Source organism: Medicago truncatula, chromosome 7 (assembly GCF_003473485.1).
Source record: "Medicago truncatula cultivar Jemalong A17 chromosome 7, MtrunA17r5.0-ANR, whole genome shotgun sequence".
Taxonomy (NCBI): Eukaryota; Viridiplantae; Streptophyta; class Magnoliopsida; order Fabales; family Fabaceae; genus Medicago; species Medicago truncatula.
Genome location: NC_053048.1, coordinates 41,554,263 through 41,575,538, shown reverse-complemented (window position 1 = coordinate 41,575,538; position 21,276 = coordinate 41,554,263). Strand labels below are relative to the sequence as shown.

Here is a 21,276-nt window from a genome sequence, read left to right as displayed (position 1 = left end):
TATTCTACACATTTATACGTAATTTCATTCAAAAATATAAAGGCTGCATATGAGTTGCCTTAAAAGTAAAAACCAAAAGCGATGATGGAGAATTTTTTAGAGACTAAAAGTCGAAGAAATTTTTTAGAGAGATTAAAATTAAAAGTTGATATATTTATTTATTTATAAAGATAAAAAAAAACATATTGAACCCTTGATAAATTACAATTATTCACTTCATTTTGCTAGCAAGAAACATGGGTCAAACAAATTGAAAAATTAGAGACATTTCAAAACAATTGAAGTATGAGGTACAAGAGCTTAAAATAAAATAAAAAAAACTAAGCAATTTACTGTCTAAATATCTCTGAGGTATCCATAAACATAGTGATGTTTAACTGAGGAGGAAGGGACATCCACATCTTCAAGGAATCAACATTGTTAACACCAAACTTGGCCAATCCGTCATCACATTTGTTGCCTCTCTCAAAGTATGATTAAAGGAGACAACCTAAGGAAGAGAAGAGAATTTCCTAATAGGAGAAAACAAATTTGCATCAGGATGAAAGTTATTATGATTAGTATCCGCAATAAGACCCAAAGTTGTCCGAGAGTCAGATTTCGTGATGATAGATCGATACCCAAGGTCCCATGCCAGTTGAAGTCCTCTCCAAATAACTGAAAGTTCAGCTACTAAATTAGAAGCTCTACCACAAGAATCAGAAAAATCCTTGGATCCAACTTCCTCTATCGTTTCTCAGAAGACCTCCAAAATCTACATTACTGGGATTTCCAAAAGAATAACCGTCTACACTGAAATAGTGATCTTAATATATAGTCTTTAGGGGGTTTCAATGAATTTGACGGGTCACATGATACTTACTAGCAATACCAAGAGCGTAAACCATAGATGCATGATAAGAGATTATGTTGACAGAATTTCAAGTATCTTTCTTCACATTTTGGAAAATCTCCATTTTTATTTCTCCAAATTTCGAAACAAATTACTATAAACTTAGTACATGCCTCCATTGTAGCATGGTGTTTAAACCAAATATCATGCATGTAAAAATTGTCAGGATAGGTGGGACAAACATTGCTCTAGGACAATCCCGTAGAGTATGCAAATTGTTCTCAACAACAACACCACATCTATGACATGAAGTATTAGAGGCGAGGTGTCGTGAGCCTCTAAAGAAATTGGTAGGATGACTACCATGCATCACTAACTAACAAAATGCCGCAAATTCTCAGTAATTGGTAGCCGCCAAATCCAACTACAAATAGTATTGGAAGAATGAATTATAATATTATACATATATATGCACAATTTAATTCAAAAATCTAAAGGCCGTATATGAGTTGACTTAAACGTAAGAACCAAAAGCGGTGATGGAGAATATTTAAAAACTAAAAGTCAAAGGAAATTTTGAGAGGGATTAAAGCTAAAAGTTGATATATTTAATTATTTATAGAGATAAAAAAAAAAAATATTGAACCCTAGATAAATTAGAATTATTCACTTTTGGATACGGAGACTATTTTGCTAGCAAGAAATATAGGTCAAACAAATTGAAAATTAGAGACATTTCGAAACAATTGAAGTATGAGGTTACAAGAGCTTAACATATCGGGGAAATGTTTAATAATATAGCTCACATAGCACATGCCAATATGAAATTCCCATATAGATTTTTTTTTTGACAAAAGAAATTCCCATATAGATAAATTACAATAATTTAATTATTAAGAGTAATGGAATCACCAATAGTGGTCCACGTTATAAGAGTAACACATTAAAAAAAAAAAAAAAAAAAAAAAGAGAACTGGTATATGACATGATTATCTTGAACACTAAGGCATGGCAGATTGAGCTGAATTAGAGAGTATTGAGTAGAGTTGGGCCTCAAATTCAGGACAGATTGAACCTCAAATCCAGTTTCGTGCCCATGCTGGAAAAAAATTTAAGCAGGAAAACGAAAATGCAAGGAATTGAACAAATGACCGCACACGTGCAATCCCCCTGTTTCTGCCACTGGGTTATTGCAGCATATTTGTTATTTTTTCCACATTGATAATATATAATCAATGTTTTTGGGCCTTATATAAAAAGCAAAAAATAAAAATAAAAATTATTAGGACCCCAAAAAATTTGAGGCCTTGTGCCGCAGGCCTGGTAGCATTTGCTCTGGGAAGGCCATGATCGGAGAACACAGCCCTTTGAAATTTTGCTGACAACTTTTGATAGGACTGAGTTTCTGTGGGCTGAACTTGTTCAATTGCCGTCTTAAAGTGCTTCATTGTTACAACGGAAGCATCAAAGTTTTCCTAATAATGTCACAAAGGATTTACATGTTAATCCATATTTTTGTCAACACAAACATCAGAAATCACGTTGAATGACTAACCTCCAATGCTTTAAAAGCTGCTTGTTGACATATACGTGATATATCAGCCCCAGTATAACCATTTGTCAGTTGAGCTAATTCTTTCATGCTAACATCAGAATCACGTGGAGTTCTGCACAAATGAATTCTAAAAATCTCTTCTCTGTCCATCTTATTTGGAGGTCCGACATATAGCAAACGGTCAAAGCGTCCTGTAAAAATAATATATTCAATCTGATCAAACTTATACCAACCCATCCTCCTTAGTGTATTTGGGTGTGCATGCAAGTGAGGGAGACAGACTAAAAAGAAAGGACAGTACCTGGTCTTAAAAGGGCAGGATCAATATTTTCTAGCCTATTTGTAGCAGCTATGACAGCAACATCAACTCTTTTACGCACACCTGTAGGACATAATTTTTTTGTTAAAAGAAAAATTGTGATTAATGGCATTTTAGGGTTAACAGCTAAATAAGCAACTCCTCGCATTTCAACTAACTCAAGGTTCATCACTAACCATCCAATTGAATAAGAAGTTGATTCGTGACCCTATCGGACACTGAAACACCATCACCATCTTTCCCACGAGTTACAGCAAGACTATCAATTTCATCGAAAAATATAACTGATGGGGCATTGGCCCTTGCTTTATCAAACAATGATTTGACATTCTTCTCAGATTCTCCAAGCCATTTGCTAAAGACTTCAGGACCCTTGACTGCTAGAAAGTTCAATCCAGCTTCAGAAGCAACAGCACGAGCCAATAGGGTTTTGCTACAACCTGGAGGCCCATACATCAATATACCTGTTGGAGGATCAGTCCCAATAGTGGCAAATGCATCCTGGTACTTTTGAGGCCATACTAGTGCTTCCAACAACTGATTCTTGACTTTCTTTTGGCCTCCAATATCTTCCCATTTAACCTTTGGAACCTCAAGGGTCACCTAGATAGACAAAAAAGAAAAGGGAAATGTTAACGAGTGCCCCCGGGGCACTGGTTAACGGGTCTTAAATAGTAACTTTTTATAAAAACTTGTGTATTTAATGCATTGGAAATTGAACTATTTGACTTTTGTAAAAAATAATTTCCTAATTTAGAATGCTTAAAGACTGCCCCGGGGCACTCGTTAAGAAGACCCAAAAGAAAAATACCACCAGTATCATTGCACCTTTCATTTTCAAAAAAATTGATTTAAAAAATCCTTGTTTAACATCCAAAAGTTGACTATTGTTTCCCGTTGGGTTTAAACTTTAAATATGTTTTGATCCCTAAAAAAATTGGGTTTCTGGGTTTAGGCTCTACAAAAAAAAAAATTACAATTTTCCATCCGCACTTTTTGTCCCCCTACTATTAGGTCAACCCTCATTTGGCCAACGATAGTCCATGTGAATTTTTTTTTGCTAACATGGTCCCTCCCCTCTCCCTAATAGAATATTTTTTTTGCAGGGATTAACTTCAAAAAATGTGAATTTTGCATGGACTAAAACATATTTAACCATAAATAAAATATTTTTTAATGTGTCGCAATGTCGACAAAAAATTCCACATGGACTTCCGTAGAATGGAGGCATTAATTAGAATTGGCATCACTTGTACAAGTAATTTCAAATAGACAGGGTTATATGTTTGAAAGCTTGTGTTTTCATTACTAAACATCGAAGAAAAATAAACCCAAATCAAACAGGCATATCCCCGATGAGAGATATTTTTATTTAAAAACAAATAAAAAAATTAGACCCAAATAAAGATTATGGCATCAACCATACCTCTCTCATGGCACTGGGTCCTATTTCGAGCCTAGCCTTTTGAAAATCCTCATAACTCACTTTCAAAATATGTTCTTCACTGCTATTAGGCGTCTTTTCTATAATTTCAGAAGGTTCTACTGTTAGGAAGGAAGGCAATTAAAGACTGGAGGCCACCAACATATCTGAAACAGACGAAGTTACAATACCTGAATGTCGTGGACAAAGAAAATGTGCCCATTCGCAAAGGCCAACTAAATCAGCACCTACAAATCCATGAGTTATTGAGGCAAGCTCTTCAATTTGTGTCTCAGAAAGAGAGTGATCTATTTCACAGAGAATAGTGCGCAGAATATCTTCTCGTTGCGCTTTTGATGGCACACCTGCATTGCATGTGGAATTCTAAGTTAGTGGTGTTTGGTAAATGAATTTTATGAATCATCATCGTACTTAAAACAGATTAAAAATGAAAAATAATTATGATATTTTTAGATGCCGCAAAGAATAGTGGGCATTTTATAAAACACAGTATTTTGAAAAGGCTCCAATACCATGTTGACAGAAGGATTAAATATTTTGTAAGGGAATAGTTTTATTTTGAGGGCCCTAAGAGAGTATGTATTCACACACCGTAGGTATGATTACGTAAAAAACAAGCTTATAACATCAAAAACCCAACAGTACATAAAGAAGCTTAATTTATGGCCATGTATTGGTGAATTGTAAGTTTGGTAATATCACCAAGGCAAAAAGGCTGCCTTATATTGGAATGCTATCAACTAAAACATATTACCAGTTTAGTCAAATAACAGAAGTTATATTTTATTGAGTTTCCTTGTTCTCAAAAAAATATTTTATTTCCACGTTGAAGTTATGGGGTTTAGATAAAGGAAGAAAGGAATTACGAAGACTTCAAAATATGTAATATGATTAGTAATGATTTCGACACTAATTTGATTCAAAAGACTAAATGAATTGGGAAATCATTAAACAAATCATTACAATAACTAAGTAAAATAGAAACTAATCCTTGGATATATGGTAAGATACTCTAAGATTAGAAATTGATACTAGGAGATAAACTAAGGGGATATAACAATATCTAAGACCCCCCCTCTAAATAATGCTTACTAGGCTTTAGCTTGTTACAAAAAACAATGCATTTTTCCCGCAAATAAAAATTAATAGAAAATCAAATAAAAAACTAGCTCTAGTAATAAAATGGTTCGGAACACAACTATGAGATGTTGGAGAAGCTGAAGAGATTTGGTAGAAAGATAACTTATCCAAATAACTTGAACGGTCATCAGCATAAGAGAATTTTCTTGGCAAGCAAAGCAATGTATGTCCTTCTCAAAATTGCATTTAAAAACATCAAACCAATAATACTGGAGATCCTAAAATATTTGAAAATTTATAATAGTTTGATAACTGCTTATAGGGCAAACACCAAGCTTAGTGCATATGGGATGGAGATGAGGCCAGTACAGTGCACCTGGGATAAAGACAAAGCAATGCAATTAGGGAAAGGTTGAGGCCAGAGCATCTAAGTCAGACAATTAAGCTAGTTTGAGTCATAACCAACATAAGTCACCATCGGATTGATTGCCAACAAGAAAAGAAGAAAAACCCCCACTTTTGTGAGAAAAGGGTAACCACCAAACAATCATTGGGAATAGAAGCCACTGATATGATCCATTAGAGAGAAAAAAATGCATGAAAATTGCTGAAGAAGCAAACAATATTATCAAATTTGAGCTTCGACATGGCAAAACATAATGTGGTGGCGAACGGCGAGTGGTACAGACAACGACAAGTGTGACAGAGACAGTGGCACTACTTGACCAGACAATGGTTCTTGCTATGACTGGAATGACCGCATGTACCTGAGCTGATAGAGGTGACTAATTGGAGTTCCAAATTTTGGGAACCCGACAGCCGAATATTGATGGGATATGTCACATAGGATGATACCATGGTGAATAATGTGGTCTAGATAAAGGAGAAGGGAAAGTACCAAGACCGTTGAAATATCTAATATGGTTAATTAACAATGACTCAATGTTAACTTGATACAAAAGACTAAACCCTAACCTACTATGCATAGGGATACATGAATCCTAATCTTAAATAAATTGAACAAACAGGTAATAAAATCATGATAATAATTAAGTAGTAATATGAATATCAGTCCTTGGAGATGCTCTAAAATTAGAAAATGAAATTAAAAGATAAACTAAGATACTCTAACATAATAGCAAAGATATTTTATATATTGTAACACAAGTAATGAAAGAGAGAGAATGAAGATAAAATTCTGAACATGAAATCGTATTCTAAAGTAAGATAAATTCTATGGTGCCCGGTCTAAAAAACGGAAATGACCAGGTTGCTTTGTTAAGCAATAGAAAAGAGCTCCAATTTAATGAAATATTGAATTCAAGAACTAAGGATAGGCTAAAATAACATTAACTACCTCTTTCAGGCCTCTTGAATTTAGACACTTCGTTTATAACTGAGTTCGGACTGGAGTAGCATTTTAAATAGTAATTAAGATACGTTATAAAATAACACAACAAAGGAGAGTTAAACAGTAGCAATAATTTCTTTTTTTTTTATGGTTTCATACTCGCCAGTGGAACAAGGATGCTGCAGGTCACAGAGGACAGAGACGGTATCCACTCTGACACCATGTTGAAACAAATTATAATAAGAGCTAAAAAATATGAAAACTAATCCTAACTCCTAAGAGATGATCTACGTAAACTGATCTTAAAAAACAAACTAAGATACTTGCACATAATATTAAAGATATTTCATATACTGTAACAGTAACTATAACCGACTCATGTAACTGCCTCTCGTACTATATATCCGAGTCCTAGAAACTCAGGTAACTATTAAGAAATCAGATTACTTTAAAGATTGATTTTTCTTTGGGGTTTCTGCATTTTCTCTCTTAAGAACCCTATATTAGATTTTTATATAGTATCTAGAGCTTATGAATCCATAGGGTGAGATATAGATAATATTTTTACAGTAGTAAAATGTGCGGGCAGAAGTTAGGAGAGAAATTCATACAGTTACAAGAATAGGTATGCATTTCAAGATAATAACATAATATTCATATCGAGCTATTAGCTTACATCTTACCAATTTCAATTTCCTTGTCAAATCTTCCAGGTCTTCTGAGATCTGGATCAATAAGGTCAAGCCTATTAGTAGCAGCAATTACAAGTAACCCTTCGTTTCTTCTAATTCCATCCATCAGACTCAATAAGGTTACAACCAATCTTTTAGATAGCTCTTCACCCCCATCTTTCCTTGTAGGGGCAATTGCATGTATTTCATCAATAAATATCTGTATGTGACACAGGGAAAGTAATCCCATCATTGAGATTGCAACTTCAAAGAACTTAATACATAAAAATATAAAGTTCAAAATAAGTGAGACTATTCCCAGCAAATCAGTTGCAAAGCCTTGAAAATAATTAACCATGCAACCTAATGCAATGGAATCTTGAAGAAAAATGTCATGATTGTAGCAGACCTTCTATAGGTCACACTATGTGTCAGTTTAAGAAATTTTTCTCTCTTTTTTTGTTCAAAGTTTAGTTTAAGAAATTCTAATAATAATCAAATGGAAATCATCATCCATTTAAATTACATCTGCTTAAAAAATGTACTAGTCTCACCTCTATGTTTTGTCTAATGCACTATTCACAACAGAAAAAATATAGATACAACACAATACAATAGACTTTTTTTTTCATTTAAAGAATTGAAACTGTCCACCATCATCACTCCCAAAAGTTATAGGAAATAAATAATTTGTTTAGAATAAATTTCAAGATAATTCAGGCAAGTTCAAGGACTTTTAAATCATAGAAGAGAATAAAACAGAACATTCTTTCAATATGTTTTTAGCATTTTTTATTTCATTGATAATGCCTTCAAATTTTATTCATTTTCACAATTAACAATTTTTTTTAATTAAATTCCTAATATTCCTCAGCCATCCAGTTTAAACCACTTTTTGGCTTCTCTTGGTTAATCAAGACCAACATGACAGCTGCACAATTCTTATATCTGTCATGAAGCCTCGTAATGTTAGGTGTTTGAGTAATTCCACAAATAAGCACCACACATACCACAATTCTTATGACATGATGCTTTCACAAAAGATCTCATTGTAAATATATTGACGGTATCACACATGTGAGAACATGTATGAAATAGATAGAAGTGATATTACAATCAGAAATTATCACCAGATACTGACACAGACAACTGACAGAGACTAAGAACAGATTGGTCTGTGGTTACCAGAAAATCCCCTTCCAAGAATTAGAGAGCTTTGTCTCTCCCTCACATAACCACTCAAGAACTACCCAATAACCACTTTCCCTTTTCTTTTCTCTATTTATTCCTTAAAATACACAACATAACAGACAAATAAAATATCTAACCACAGCAGGTGCAGCTTGAAGGGCGGAATCAAAAACTTCATGCAATGCTCTCTCATTTTCCCCATATTGGGTAACAATTTTAGGTCCAATAGAGAAAAATTTGACCCCGGCATCATGAGCACATAATCGAGCCAGGGAGGTCTTTCCAGTACCAGGTGGACCATGAAGAAGGACTCCGGTATTATATTGACAAAATCTACATATTGCAAAAACAAGAAACATAACACATAAGTGTGTTGAATTGTTTGCACATGTGCATATAAGTAACATTGCCATGAGAATAGAGGCTTGAACTACAAATTCAATAATTGACTTGCAGAAACTTATATAATTCCTTTACAAAAAAATTGTCTCAACATCCATACTTATAATAAAGTGACCACGTTAAGACCTAACATGCAGTTCTACTCATTTTGACATTTAACAAATATTTTACTGAATGATGTCATGTTTACAATAAAAAGAGGCATATGATAACATGTGCAAATTATTTCTGATAAGATCACCAGATATACTACCTGAACCTAATATTCAATAAAATTGCCAATATATATATATATATATATATATATATATATATATATATATATATATATAGAAGATGAGGCACCAGTCAGGACTACGAAGGGCTTGCCTTTCCTCTTACGAGTACAAATCTAATAACCATCCATTAGCAGAAAGAGAGAGAGACTCTAAGTGTACCCTAATTCAGGAGAAGCGTGCCTTTGATATCTCAGAAAATTCAAGAGGAGTGACAATATTGTGAAGCTTAATGGCTAAAATAGTTTAACTGTTGGAAAATAACTGGTACTAGTCTGTCTTTGGAACTCAGCACATTCTAATCAATTTTTTCACTGAATATTATGCTTGAGTTATTAAATTACATTGAAAGTTAATGCAAAATAATCGTACTATCTCGTCTCTAAATATGGGACCTTGAGAAATTTCATTGTGCCTTTTTTAAGACCTCCTTCAAACAACTACATTAATTTTTTTACCATAATTTTTAAGACCTCCTTCATTGTGCCTTTTTTACCATAATTATTTTACAACATTTTCATAACCACCAATAAATATTATGATGGTGAAGATAAATTAATTTTTTCTCCTAAAAGGTAAACTTGGATTAATAATATCAATTGTTAATAAGTTTAGGGTTAAATGTGTTTTTAATCCCAATAAAATTCATGATTTTTAAAGTTTAGTCCCTACATAAATTTTGTCCAATGTAGTATTTATTTTTCTTTTGCAGTGATTAAACGCAAGGAATAAAAGCACTACTTTATTTTATAAAAAATAATAAAAATATGGGCTAAAATTTATGTCGAGACTCCTTACAAAGCCGTAAGGACGCTAGTGCAACCTATCATCCAACAGTACACTAGTATAAACCACATCCTTATGAAATTACGAAGGATGCATGTTAAGGAGACATATAAAACACAAAATCCAGATAAAGAATATGTCAAGCTTTCATCTCAAACACTAGATGGAGTTTGCTGCAAGAACCATAGTCAGTCAACATTGCTTGAATTCCCAAAATATAAAATGGTGCATTAAACAACTCAAAATATATGGCAAGGAAGTTAATAAATATAAATCTTCAACTTTATATGACATAAAAGTGAAAATATAAAATAGACAAGACATACCTTGATAAAATATCGTTCTTTGAATAAAAAATTAAGTCCTTTAAAAACATTTCTTCTTTAGATAGACCACCTAATTTAGAAATATTATCATGTCTGCTATCAAGTTTCAGACACAATAAATCCCTTTGAGTTGACTCTTCAAATGCGGCATTTGATGGCAAATATAAAAATACCTTTGTTTCCCAATTGACAGCGAAAGCCACATTCTCTTTCTCCACCGTATCAGAATCCTCAAGATTTGAATTATTGCTCCCATTTAATGGACAGGGTATGGTAGCTGACACCTTTTTAATGTCCATCACTTGGAAAATGAAAAACTCAGACAACATTGGGAGAGTAACAAAATTCCTTACCAATAAACAACGAGAGTATAACGATGAAGTTGCACATGTTTCTAGTAATTTTTTGGAATTTCCATTTGCTAATGTCTTGCTAACATCAAATGAAGCCACCGATTGACCATTGTAATTGGTTACACTTGATGCTAAATCTTCTATTACGGGGTTAGAATACAAACTGTCATTAGAAAACTTTGATGCATAAGAAGGTGTTTTAGGAGATGCAACAATATCATTCTCTGATTGGGCACACGATTTTGAATTAGACAAGTCCAACGAGGGGAAATTATTAACTTTCAATGTTTGTACACTCTTACAAGAAGCCAGTTGAAGATATAATTCTTTGCAATTATATACTAAGGATTGTTTCTGTAATGGGTGAACAAACACACATGTACCGAAAGGAGGACAACCCATGGCAAAAGAAAGAATTGAAGACAGACGTGCACCATTCTTCAATACCTAAATAAATGTCATAAAATATAGGATTTTGATAAAGATAGATAAAATTTTATACATAATTAAAAAAAAAACTATCTAGTATCAATCAGTCATATTTCAAATGAGCAAAATAGCATCAGCTTCGATGAGCTGTTTGTTAATCTTATGCCAATTACAAGCTTTCATTGTAGTTTTCTAAAGTGAGACCAAATTAGAACCAGAAGGTAAGGGAGTTTGAGAAAGTATCCTTTGTTGAGGGTGTATGAGGTAGTTTTCTTTTGTGTTTTGTTCTTCAGCAAGTTTAGTCTACAATGTGAACAGTATATCACGCTACTTCCAGTTTTGATCAAAGAACATAATGTGATTAATGAAAGAAAAAAATGTTCCAAAGTCCCAACCAACCTCTGAAGCATGGATACTTGTACAAAAGTAAAGTACTAGTACTGTGTACTTGTCCGTACCGAATACACGTACGGTACTCGTGCTACTCCATTATTTCTCATTATTCTATTGTGAGTGAAAAATGTGACTTTCCAATTAATTGGGACTCCCAACTAAGGTATCTACATAAGCAAAATCATCTTATATCTATTTTTCCATTTCCTGCCTATTGCTTATACTATCAGTAGGTCGGTTCCTGCTTGTTCTATTGTGGTGAAATAAAATCTGATTATTGACGTGTCCTCGCTACTAATGTTACTACTTACTACTACTACTACTACTACAACAACAATAGTATTACTAATAATGTATCTATCATTCTTTTTTCCCCTTCTAAATTCCCTTCCACAATACGAAATGAATAAGAGTTTAATGAATATACATTGATAGTGTCGCCCAATCATATTTCACAGTTATGTCACTTCATTATATTACTTCCTAAAACATTTACACAATGTAACACTTTTTACACTGTCAACGTAATGAATAAAATAACAAAACAAAAAGTTGGTAATAAACAGTAGGTGAGGAGAGACTAACCTTCTTGGCAGGAAAAACCGTCGCAATAGCAAAGTAGTTTCCTGCAGCACCATCACCCAATGCCTTACAAGTTTCCAATCCATAGCATTTGACACACTCAGCAGTCAATGAAGTGAGAGGAAAATTATGCGATTCCGCAATCCCTTTACTTGAAGAAGGAATAGAAACCTACAAAATCAATCAAAATATATGAAACGAATAATCATAAACCACCATAGTAGCATAAGGACCTGTTTGGATAAACAGCTTAATTTTCAGCTTATAGCATAAGCACTTATCCACAAGCTATTTCTAAAATAAAGTTTAAATTGTTTTCGTATAAGCTATAAGTCGTTTTTTCAAGCTATCCGTGAGAATAGTTTGACAAGTAGTTAAATTCAAATAAGCTAATCCAAACGAACCCTAATATGTTGAGACAAAAAACAAAAGAAATTAAGGAAAGAAAGGGAAAATTGATTACAGAGACAAGTGAACCCGGAGCGAGAGAAGAAGCAATCATAGAAGACTCAGAAAGCCAAATTTTGGCGGTGCCTTTGGAAAGAGAGTCGGTGGATTCAATATCGCTGATTTCGACGACGAAAGCAGATTGTGAAATGAAGGAAGGGAAGATTCGAGAAGCTTCTTGGCAGAGAGAGACGAAATGTTGTGGTTCCGCGGCCGTGGTGCATGGTGGAGTGGCGGCGGCATCGTTGGGAATTGACGACGATGATGATAAACTTAATTGCTTCTTGTTGCTGCTACTATGATTTGTACTCAAAGAAGGCATGGTTGAGAGTGTGAGTTTTTTTTCACAGAGAATTTTGGAGAGAGAGGTATGTATATGTTAGTGAGGTGAGTCTTTACTCCCAAGTTAGGGTTTTATAAAACCCAACAACTAACTGGATTCAACTACATTTGGCTCGCAAATTTATATGTGACTTTTTCTTATAGTAGGGTGTTCAAATGACGGGCTAGGACATGTTGTATGTGACTTGAAGCCAACTCTCTTAACATTATTAATTTGAGCCAACTTCGACTTTTTCTTTAGAAGGGATGTGGTTGAGAAGCGGATGACAAATAAAAAGAAACTTTCGACGGAATTGTCTTTAACCAAACAATGTAACTAATGTCCAAAGTTGATATTAAGGTCCGCATATGTCGAGTAGCGATTTGCTCACTAAATAACGTTTGGAAGAAATTAACTAATAACATTTGGAAGAAATTAGCTGCCAAACCCACATATCCTCCTCAACATCCTGTAAAACAAAAGACGTTACCAGCCCACTAAATTCTCGCACTTGTTCTTCCTCCCAAGCAAACAGACGCCTACACCACTTTCGTGCCTCACCATTCACTCCTCAATCGAAAGAATGCAAATTAGCCATTGTCGTAATTTTGTACTCTACCAACTCATATAACTTGTTGCACCTATCATAAAATAGAGTTCCCTCCAGCCGAGGTAGAAGACCAATTTTCCACCGGACGCCTAATACTATCAACCAATCAACTCCCCACTCCCATTCCAACACCCTCTTTGATCGTATTTATATTCTGCCACCAAACTGATTTCCCTGATTGATGAAAGTTTCACTTTTTATTTGGTGTCCGCTTCTCAACCGCATTTATACTAAAGACAACTAACACATGAGGAGGGGTTATTAATAACAACAACCAAACTTGTGCAAGAGGGTGTGATATGAATCAAGATAGATATCACTTAATTGTCGGATGCAATTTTTTTTTGGCGGGTTATGATCTTTGGTAGCAAATTGGTTAGGATTTGAAATAGTGTGTCACAGTTTTCTTTACAAGCATCTCGCGCATTTTGGTGCTCTAGAGGGTTATTTGAAAAGAGATTAGATATCTTTGAATAAAATTCCCTATTAAGTTTCTTTATGATAATCCATTTGAATTAGTTTGGTGGTGTTGGTTTAAGATCTTGGAGTAAGTTCCTCTTTAAGTGGATTCCTCTTAATTAAAGTCTCTGATTTGATTGTCTCCGATATTAATTTTGATGGGCTAATTTAATTTTAAAAAAAAAAAGACATTGCTATATGGTATTCTGTAATAAAAAAATATAATTTGCTTTATTCAAACCAACTACGATGGTAGAGTTAGAATAAACATTCTTTCATTTGTACTCATATGGCTGTGGCATGTTAATTTTCATGAACACTGACATCGTGATAAAGTATTTATAATTTTCGAAAAAAACGAGATTTTCGATCCTAAATTTATCATTGAAAATCGACCCGATCGTCCAATAATTAACTGGAATCCTTATCTACTGGAAATTTAAAGATATAAAATATGGCATGAATAAAATAAACTAATCAGCTAAGTGTCACGGACATCACTATGCCGAAGGACCTACGAGATTGTGCTGTGTATAGTAGAAAAATCTGTCCTTTTATGTGAAGATTTGAAGATTTTTTTGTTGGATTTGTCTCCATGAGAGCCATGGCTAAACAACTTAGTATTGATTACAATAAAAATTCTCACATGGCGTAACGGAGGGCGTCATCATATTTGGCATTATTAACTTAGGTAAACTTCAATCAAGGGAGTTTTTTTTACCGAGTTTCCTAGAATTTTAATCAAGACATTTAGGCTTTGTTTGAGAGTTTGGAGGAGAGAGGAAGAGAAGATTTTGAGGGGTGGAAAATGGAGAAATCTTTCAATTTCTTTAAAATAGTACTTCCTCGATCACATTTATAAGCAAAAAATGACTTTTAAATACATTGAATAATTAATGTATCCGATCACATTTATGTATTAGATACATTAATGATTGGATGTACCTAAAAAGTTGTTTTTTGCTTATAAATGTGACCGGAGGGAGTAGATTTTTAGAGAATGATAAAGTAATGCATATGATTACTATATTCTTTATTTTAAAAATATTATAACAGCATGATTAAATTCGAAGAATTCATATAAATCTCTTAAAACCCTCCTCTAATACAATTTCTTAAGTCACCCAAATGAGGAGGATTTTGTATTATGAAGAAAAGTTAACCCTTCAAAGTCGTTTCCTCTCATTTTCCTCTATTTCTTCTACTTGCTCGTTCCTTTTTTCCCAAGCATTCCCCTACCTTACCCTCCAAACCCGCAAACAAAACCTTAGACCATCCACAATGATGATTGCTTCACCTATTTAACACTGAGTTGAATAGGGGAAGGTAGGAGTCCGAATTTCGATGAGAGAAATGTCTATATCCAATATGTTTGATAATGCTTTAAATAAGATTACATCAAGTACACATAAATCTATGAGAATCGAAAAATAAGATGTCCTGATAAATTTTATCTGCGTTTTATAATTGGCCATTTGATTTTATTGATAAATTTTGTTTTTCTTGTAGATTGACGAAATGACAATAATTATTTGAATCTAGACAAAATAATAATAACTATTGAAAACTCTTACACATGGAGAAGTCGTTATTCGAACTCCAATCATGACGTCTGATCTAACAATGTTGATATTTTTTATTAGTTGAATTAGGACTTGTAAACTACTTATTATTAATTATATAATAAACTATCAATTTAGCTACTTTTTTAAAATATAATCAATTTAGTCCCTTAATATCACTAGCTCTCCAATTTAGTCCATAAACTATCTAAATATAATAAATAATCCTTTTTTTTTGAGAGAAAATAATCCTTGAACTACATGAAACCCGTCAATCTAGTCTTTTCTACTAAAATGATAGAGATTCAATTAATAAATAAATTATCGAGAGTTTCTCATTTTAATATTAATTCAAGCACTAAATTGATGGTTTATTCTAAATTATATAGGCTAAAAAATAGCCTACATCCCCATTTCATGGAAAATAATAATATTTGTGAAAATTATCATGTCTATGCAAATATTTAATAGAATATTTAAAAAATAACAAGAAAAAGTATTCGTGACCATAACTTAGTTGGTTGAAACATTGTATTATAGATATGGGTTGGAGTTCAAACCTTAAATTCTACAATTATTCATCTTAAAAGGAGAAATTCTAGCCACTAGACTAGTGATCCAATAAAAAGAATAATAAGTAATTGAACTCATGTGATTAACAAACTTAATCTATTGAGTCGGGTATCACTACAATTAGTGAAAAATCTCTCTCTCAAGAGAATTTACACGGCTGCCTTCTCAAGGCCGAATTCAAACTTAAACGTTCTAGTTAAGTTGTAAGAGATTAATTATCATCTCATTCAAATATCATTGTCATATTAGTGAAAAATCTCTATCTCTCTCTCTCTCGAATTTACTTTTTGTTTTGTTAAAAAAATCTTTTTGTTTTTAGAGTTATAATATTATAATTTTTTTCTGTAAAATTTTATGAGTTTACTTAAAAAGAGGGGCTAAAAGTAAAGAATAAAAACTTTTAAGGATTAAAAATCAAAGAAAAATTTTAGAATGACAAAAATGAAAATTGATATATTCATAGGTGTGTGCAGTACAAGATATGAAAATATAACTAATTAGCATAGTACAAGATGTGTACTTAAAAAGAGGGGCCGAAAGTAAAGAAGAAAAACTTTTGAGAACTAAAAATAAATAAAAAGTTATATAAATTAAAATGAAAAATTAGTATATTTAAAGGTGTAGTATAAAGATATGAAAATATAACTAATTAGCATAGTACAAGATGTGTATATATACATAGACAATATCGGTGTGTAGCATTGTTAGATTTAAGACATATATTAGATTAGATTAGATATGGAGGAAGAGAAAGGCATTAGAGGGAATGGCAAGATGGTGGAGAAAGAAAGCAAGAGGCAGCAACGAGGAGGCATCCGAACATTACCTTTCATCCTTGGTCAGTCCTCACAATAATAAACTCTTAATTTCCATTAATTATTGTTTATACTTCTGCTTATATTATAAACTTAGTTGCTACCAGTAGCTTTTAACTTCTGCATATTCATTTTCTCCCCTTCCTTGTTGTCCAACCAAGTCCAACGATCTTGTGTTAGCTGTTCAATCAGTTTGTTTGCTGAAATTGGATATGTCAATGAGATTGAAGAGTGCTAGCAAACACACACTAATTACTTGTTTGGTTTCGCAGTGAAGACAATATCACATGTCTTTTGACGTTATTTTTGAAAAAGCACGTCATGAACATTATTTTTTTTTTTTTTCAGAAGCTAGTAACAATAGAGTTTGAAAAAACGTAAATCATAGACGTGACTTTGCGTTTTTCCAAACACTCACGAAATCATGTGTTTATATATGATGGGATCAAGATAAATTTTAAACCAATAAAAATTAATGTGTTGAATGTGTGTTTAAAAGTGCGTTGATTTCAAATGTCAATTAAAATAATTTTTGAGTCAAAAACATTTCTAAAAGTTGTCCTAAAAGGAATTAATTTGACTGATATACGTATTTGATATTTTTGAGGACTAATAAGTTAATATTTTTATTTCTCAGAGACCAATTATATGTCCGTGTATTTTTATTCTCAAGGATCATTTTGTACTTTTACGCTAATCTTAATTTAATTAAAAAACTCGTATGAGTTAGTTAGTATGTTGCTGTCTAGTTGCATAGTATTCTGTATAAACTAATAAACTTATTTTGGATGATTATATGAAATGCAGCAAATGAAGTGTGTGATAGATTTGCGAGCGCTGGATTTCATGCAAACATGATAACCTACCTTACACAACAATTGAATATGCCATTGGTTTCAGCTTCCAACACTCTCAGCAACTTTAGTGGATTGTCTAGCTTGACTCCTCTTCTTGGTGCTTTCATTGCTGATTCTTTTGCAGGAAGATTTTGGACCATTGTTTTTGCAACTCTCATCTATGAACTGGTTCATTTTTTACACCCTCCACTTATCAAATCATGTCACCACTTTCCTAGTTACCTACTGTTGAAAATAATTTTTTTGGATATGTCTTTTTATTTGTTGGTTAAAATATACTTTTTTTTTTACATAAATATACTACTTTTTTTTCTAAATAACTGATGTTGTAAAAATTAAAAAAAGATATAACAGTTACTTTTTCTAGAATGAAATTTAAGTAAAAAATTCAAGAAGTCAAACTTACTACTATTTGATCTAAATTTTTGACCAAATACATTTGACTTTTTAGATCTTTGCATATATTTCATTCTAGATAGAGTGAATTATACTAACATGTAGTATTTGTGTGCTTGCGTTAAATTGTTCCGAAAGTCTAAGGTGTTAGGTGACCCGTGACAACACACATCAATAATTTAATATAGTGTCTCCAACAATTTTTTTTCTTTATATATACAAATTGTCTTAAGAATAAACTAATTTTTTGTTTCAGACACTGTAATTGGTCATTTTGATTTGAAACAATTTCAATCCAAATGACAATAGAAAAAAAAGTTGAATGAGCAAAGCAAAGAAAACTAGAGGTGAAAAAAGTATATAAAATTAGAGACATATTTAATTTTTTGGTTAAATATATTAGTCCTTATAAAATTGAAACCTTTCTATAAAACAAAAACTTCAAGTACATGATCTTGAAATTTTGTTGACCAGACTAACAAAAGTCCTGGTCCTAATTAGCACTGTCACTTTTACATTTATTGGACATAACATATACGTGGCGAATGAGTCTAAAATTTTATTTATGCAAGTCACATATTTAAACCTTCATTTCTTTATCTATAATCTGTATCACTAATTTGATATTTTATAGTAATTAAGCAGAAGTAAAAGATGAACCTTTTCATTTCAGTTCTACACCAAATCCTTCTAAAAGTACTTTATTAATTATTACAGGGACTAATTACTATAACAACATCAGCTATAGTGCCTCATTTTCGTCCTCCACCCTGCCCAACACAAGTGAATTGTCAAGAAGCCAAATCCTCACAACTATGGATACTCTATCTAGCACTCTTTCTCACATCTCTTGGATCAGGTGGCATTAGATCATGTGTTGTGCCTTTTTCAGGAGATCAATTTGACATGACCAAAAAAGGTGTTGAATCTAGAAAATGGAACCTCTTCAATTGGTACTTTTTTTGCATGGGATTTGCTTCATTAAGTGCTTTGACCATTGTGGTTTACATTCAAGATCATATGGGATGGGGTTGGGGTCTTGGTATTCCAACCATTGCTATGTTTATAGCTATCATTGCTTTTCTGTTGGGATCAAGACTCTACAAGACTTTGAAACCAAGTGGAAGCCCATTTCTAAGATTGGCTCAAGTGATTGTGGCAGCATTTAGAAAGAGGAATGATGCTTTGCCAAATGATCCTAAGCTTTTATACCAAAATTTGGAGCTTGATTCTTCTATATCTTTAGAAGGAAGGCTTTCGCACACAGATCAATACAAGTAAGTCTAACTCAATTTTTTTGTTTGAGGAAAACTCGTTCAATTCAAGTGTGAATGATTTGTCTCACATTGAGTGAAAATGCGCATTTGAGTGAAAATGTGGCGTTTCCCTTTTTTGTGATCCTTGAGCATTAGGTCATTGTTGCTCTCCTTCGAACTTTCCAGTAAAATTGTGCATTTTTTACTCAAACAAGAGAAGATTTAAACTTAAGTACTAGGATATTTTAGTTTTAACACATTATTTGTTTTGTAAGATGGTATACGAAATCATTTTCTTAAAAAGTATGCACATCAGAAATGAGACAGTTTCTATTGACACATATTTGCAAGTATATTCTTGATAAAAATCAATGGTGGAAGTGGAATTTGCATATGCAAACTTAATACCAGTAAATTGATTATTCTCAAGTTAATTTATATTTGTAGGTGGCTAGACAAGGCTGCAATTGTAACAGACGAAGAAGCCAAAAATTTGAATAAACTACCAAACTTATGGAACTTAGCCACTGTCCATAGAGTTGAAGAGTTAAAATGCCTGGTTAGAATGCTTCCAATTTGGGCATCAGGAATTCTACTCATAACTGCATCATCATCTCAACATAGTTTTGTGATTGTACAAGCTCGTACAATGGATCGTCACCTCTCTCACACATTCGAAATTTCACCGGCCAGTATGGCAATTTTCAGCGTGCTAACCATGATGACAGGTGTTATTCTATACGAACGCTTATTCGTTCCATTCATCCGTAGATTCACAAAGAATCCTGCTGGAATCACATGTTTGCAAAGAATGGGAATAGGCTTTGTGATTAACATTATAGCCACTATAGTTTCAGCATTGGTGGAAATCAAAAGAAAAAAAGTTGCTTCCAAATACCACTTATTAGATAGTCCAAAAGCAATTATCCCTATAAGTGTGTTTTGGTTGGTACCTCAGTATTTTTTGCATGGAGTGGCTGAAGTTTTCATGAATGTTGGACATTTAGAATTTCTCTATGATCAATCACCTGAAAGTATGAGAAGCAGTGCTACTGCTTTGTACTGCATAGCTATTGCTATTGGACACTTTATTGGTACATTATTGGTAACACTTGTGCATAAGTATACTGGTAAGGAGAGGAATTGGTTACCTGATAGGAACCTCAATAGGGGAAGATTGGAGTACTATTATTTTCTTGTTTGTGGGATTCAAGTCATAAATTTCATTTATTATGTAATATGTGCATGGATTTACAATTACAAGCCCTTGGAAGAAATAAATGAAAATAATCAAGGGGATTTGGAACAGACCAATGGAGAACTCTCATTGGTTAGTTTAAATGAGGGTAAGGTGGATGAGAAAAGAGAATTTGCAAAGGATGAATGAATTATGATCTTGTTGGTAGTAGCATTGTACTTAGATAAAAATGTAAGTACATGTCATAGTTTATTAGTCTTTTGATTCCATTTTCTTAAATATAAAGAATTACTATTAGAAAATATATGAATAAAGTTATGATTATAAGTCTAAATCTTGATCTACTTGCATTAGCTAAAAATGATGTCCAAGAATAACCTCAAAAGATGGTTGGACAGGTCGGTCTTTCTATTTCTTTGTCAAGATCACATGAAAAACACAAGGATGTGTTTAATTTCCTTTTATATATGGATGGGTGTGTAAGATGTTTCCATTCCATGCATGGCTTACCAGAAGGATCTAGAATTTGAAAGAAGAAAAATTGAGGCGAAAGTATGATGGGCTGAGCTTGTTACTTGAATGAATGTCATCTGTTTCTGATTTATATGGTGAAAAATGTAACAAATATCAGTTTAAAGTTGGTTAGCAGATAATTATTTAGTGTCAATTGGAGTTGAACTTTAGCCCTCTCAACCTGATTTTCACAATAAGGATGTTCTTGGTACTAGTGAGTTTGGTTTCAAATTGCGGTCGCAATATTGTTGTTGCGGTAGCCTCCACAATGGCATCGCA

The 21,276-nt window shown here is 32.9% G+C and overlaps 2 protein-coding genes across 2 annotated transcripts; one reads left to right on the top strand and one right to left on the bottom strand.

Moving 5' to 3' along the window:
• Positions 1–1,971: 1,971 nt before the first annotated feature.
• On the bottom strand, positions 1,972–13,036 carry LOC11422689 (calmodulin-interacting protein 111). Its single transcript, XM_003624851.4, has 11 exons — positions 12,453–13,036; positions 11,993–12,160; positions 10,233–11,032; positions 8,581–8,776; positions 7,265–7,472; positions 4,321–4,494; positions 4,133–4,230; positions 2,883–3,309; positions 2,689–2,769; positions 2,388–2,578; positions 1,972–2,307 (listed from the first exon to the last, which is right to left on the bottom strand). Exons 1-11 carry the CDS (start codon positions 12,756–12,758, stop codon positions 2,065–2,067), a joined length of 2,892 nt encoding a protein of 963 aa, XP_003624899.1. The 5' UTR covers positions 12,759–13,036; the 3' UTR covers positions 1,972–2,064.
• Positions 13,037–16,633: 3,597 nt separating this feature from the next.
• LOC25499001 (protein NRT1/ PTR FAMILY 3.1) lies at positions 16,634–21,177 on the top strand. Its single transcript, XM_013594084.3, has 4 exons — positions 16,634–16,800; positions 17,585–17,802; positions 18,748–19,307; positions 19,734–21,177. The coding sequence occupies exons 1-4, from the start codon at positions 16,701–16,703 to the stop codon at positions 20,671–20,673; spliced, it is 1,818 nt and encodes a 605-aa protein (XP_013449538.1). The 5' UTR covers positions 16,634–16,700; the 3' UTR covers positions 20,674–21,177.
• The last annotated feature ends 99 nt before the right edge of the window (positions 21,178–21,276 follow it).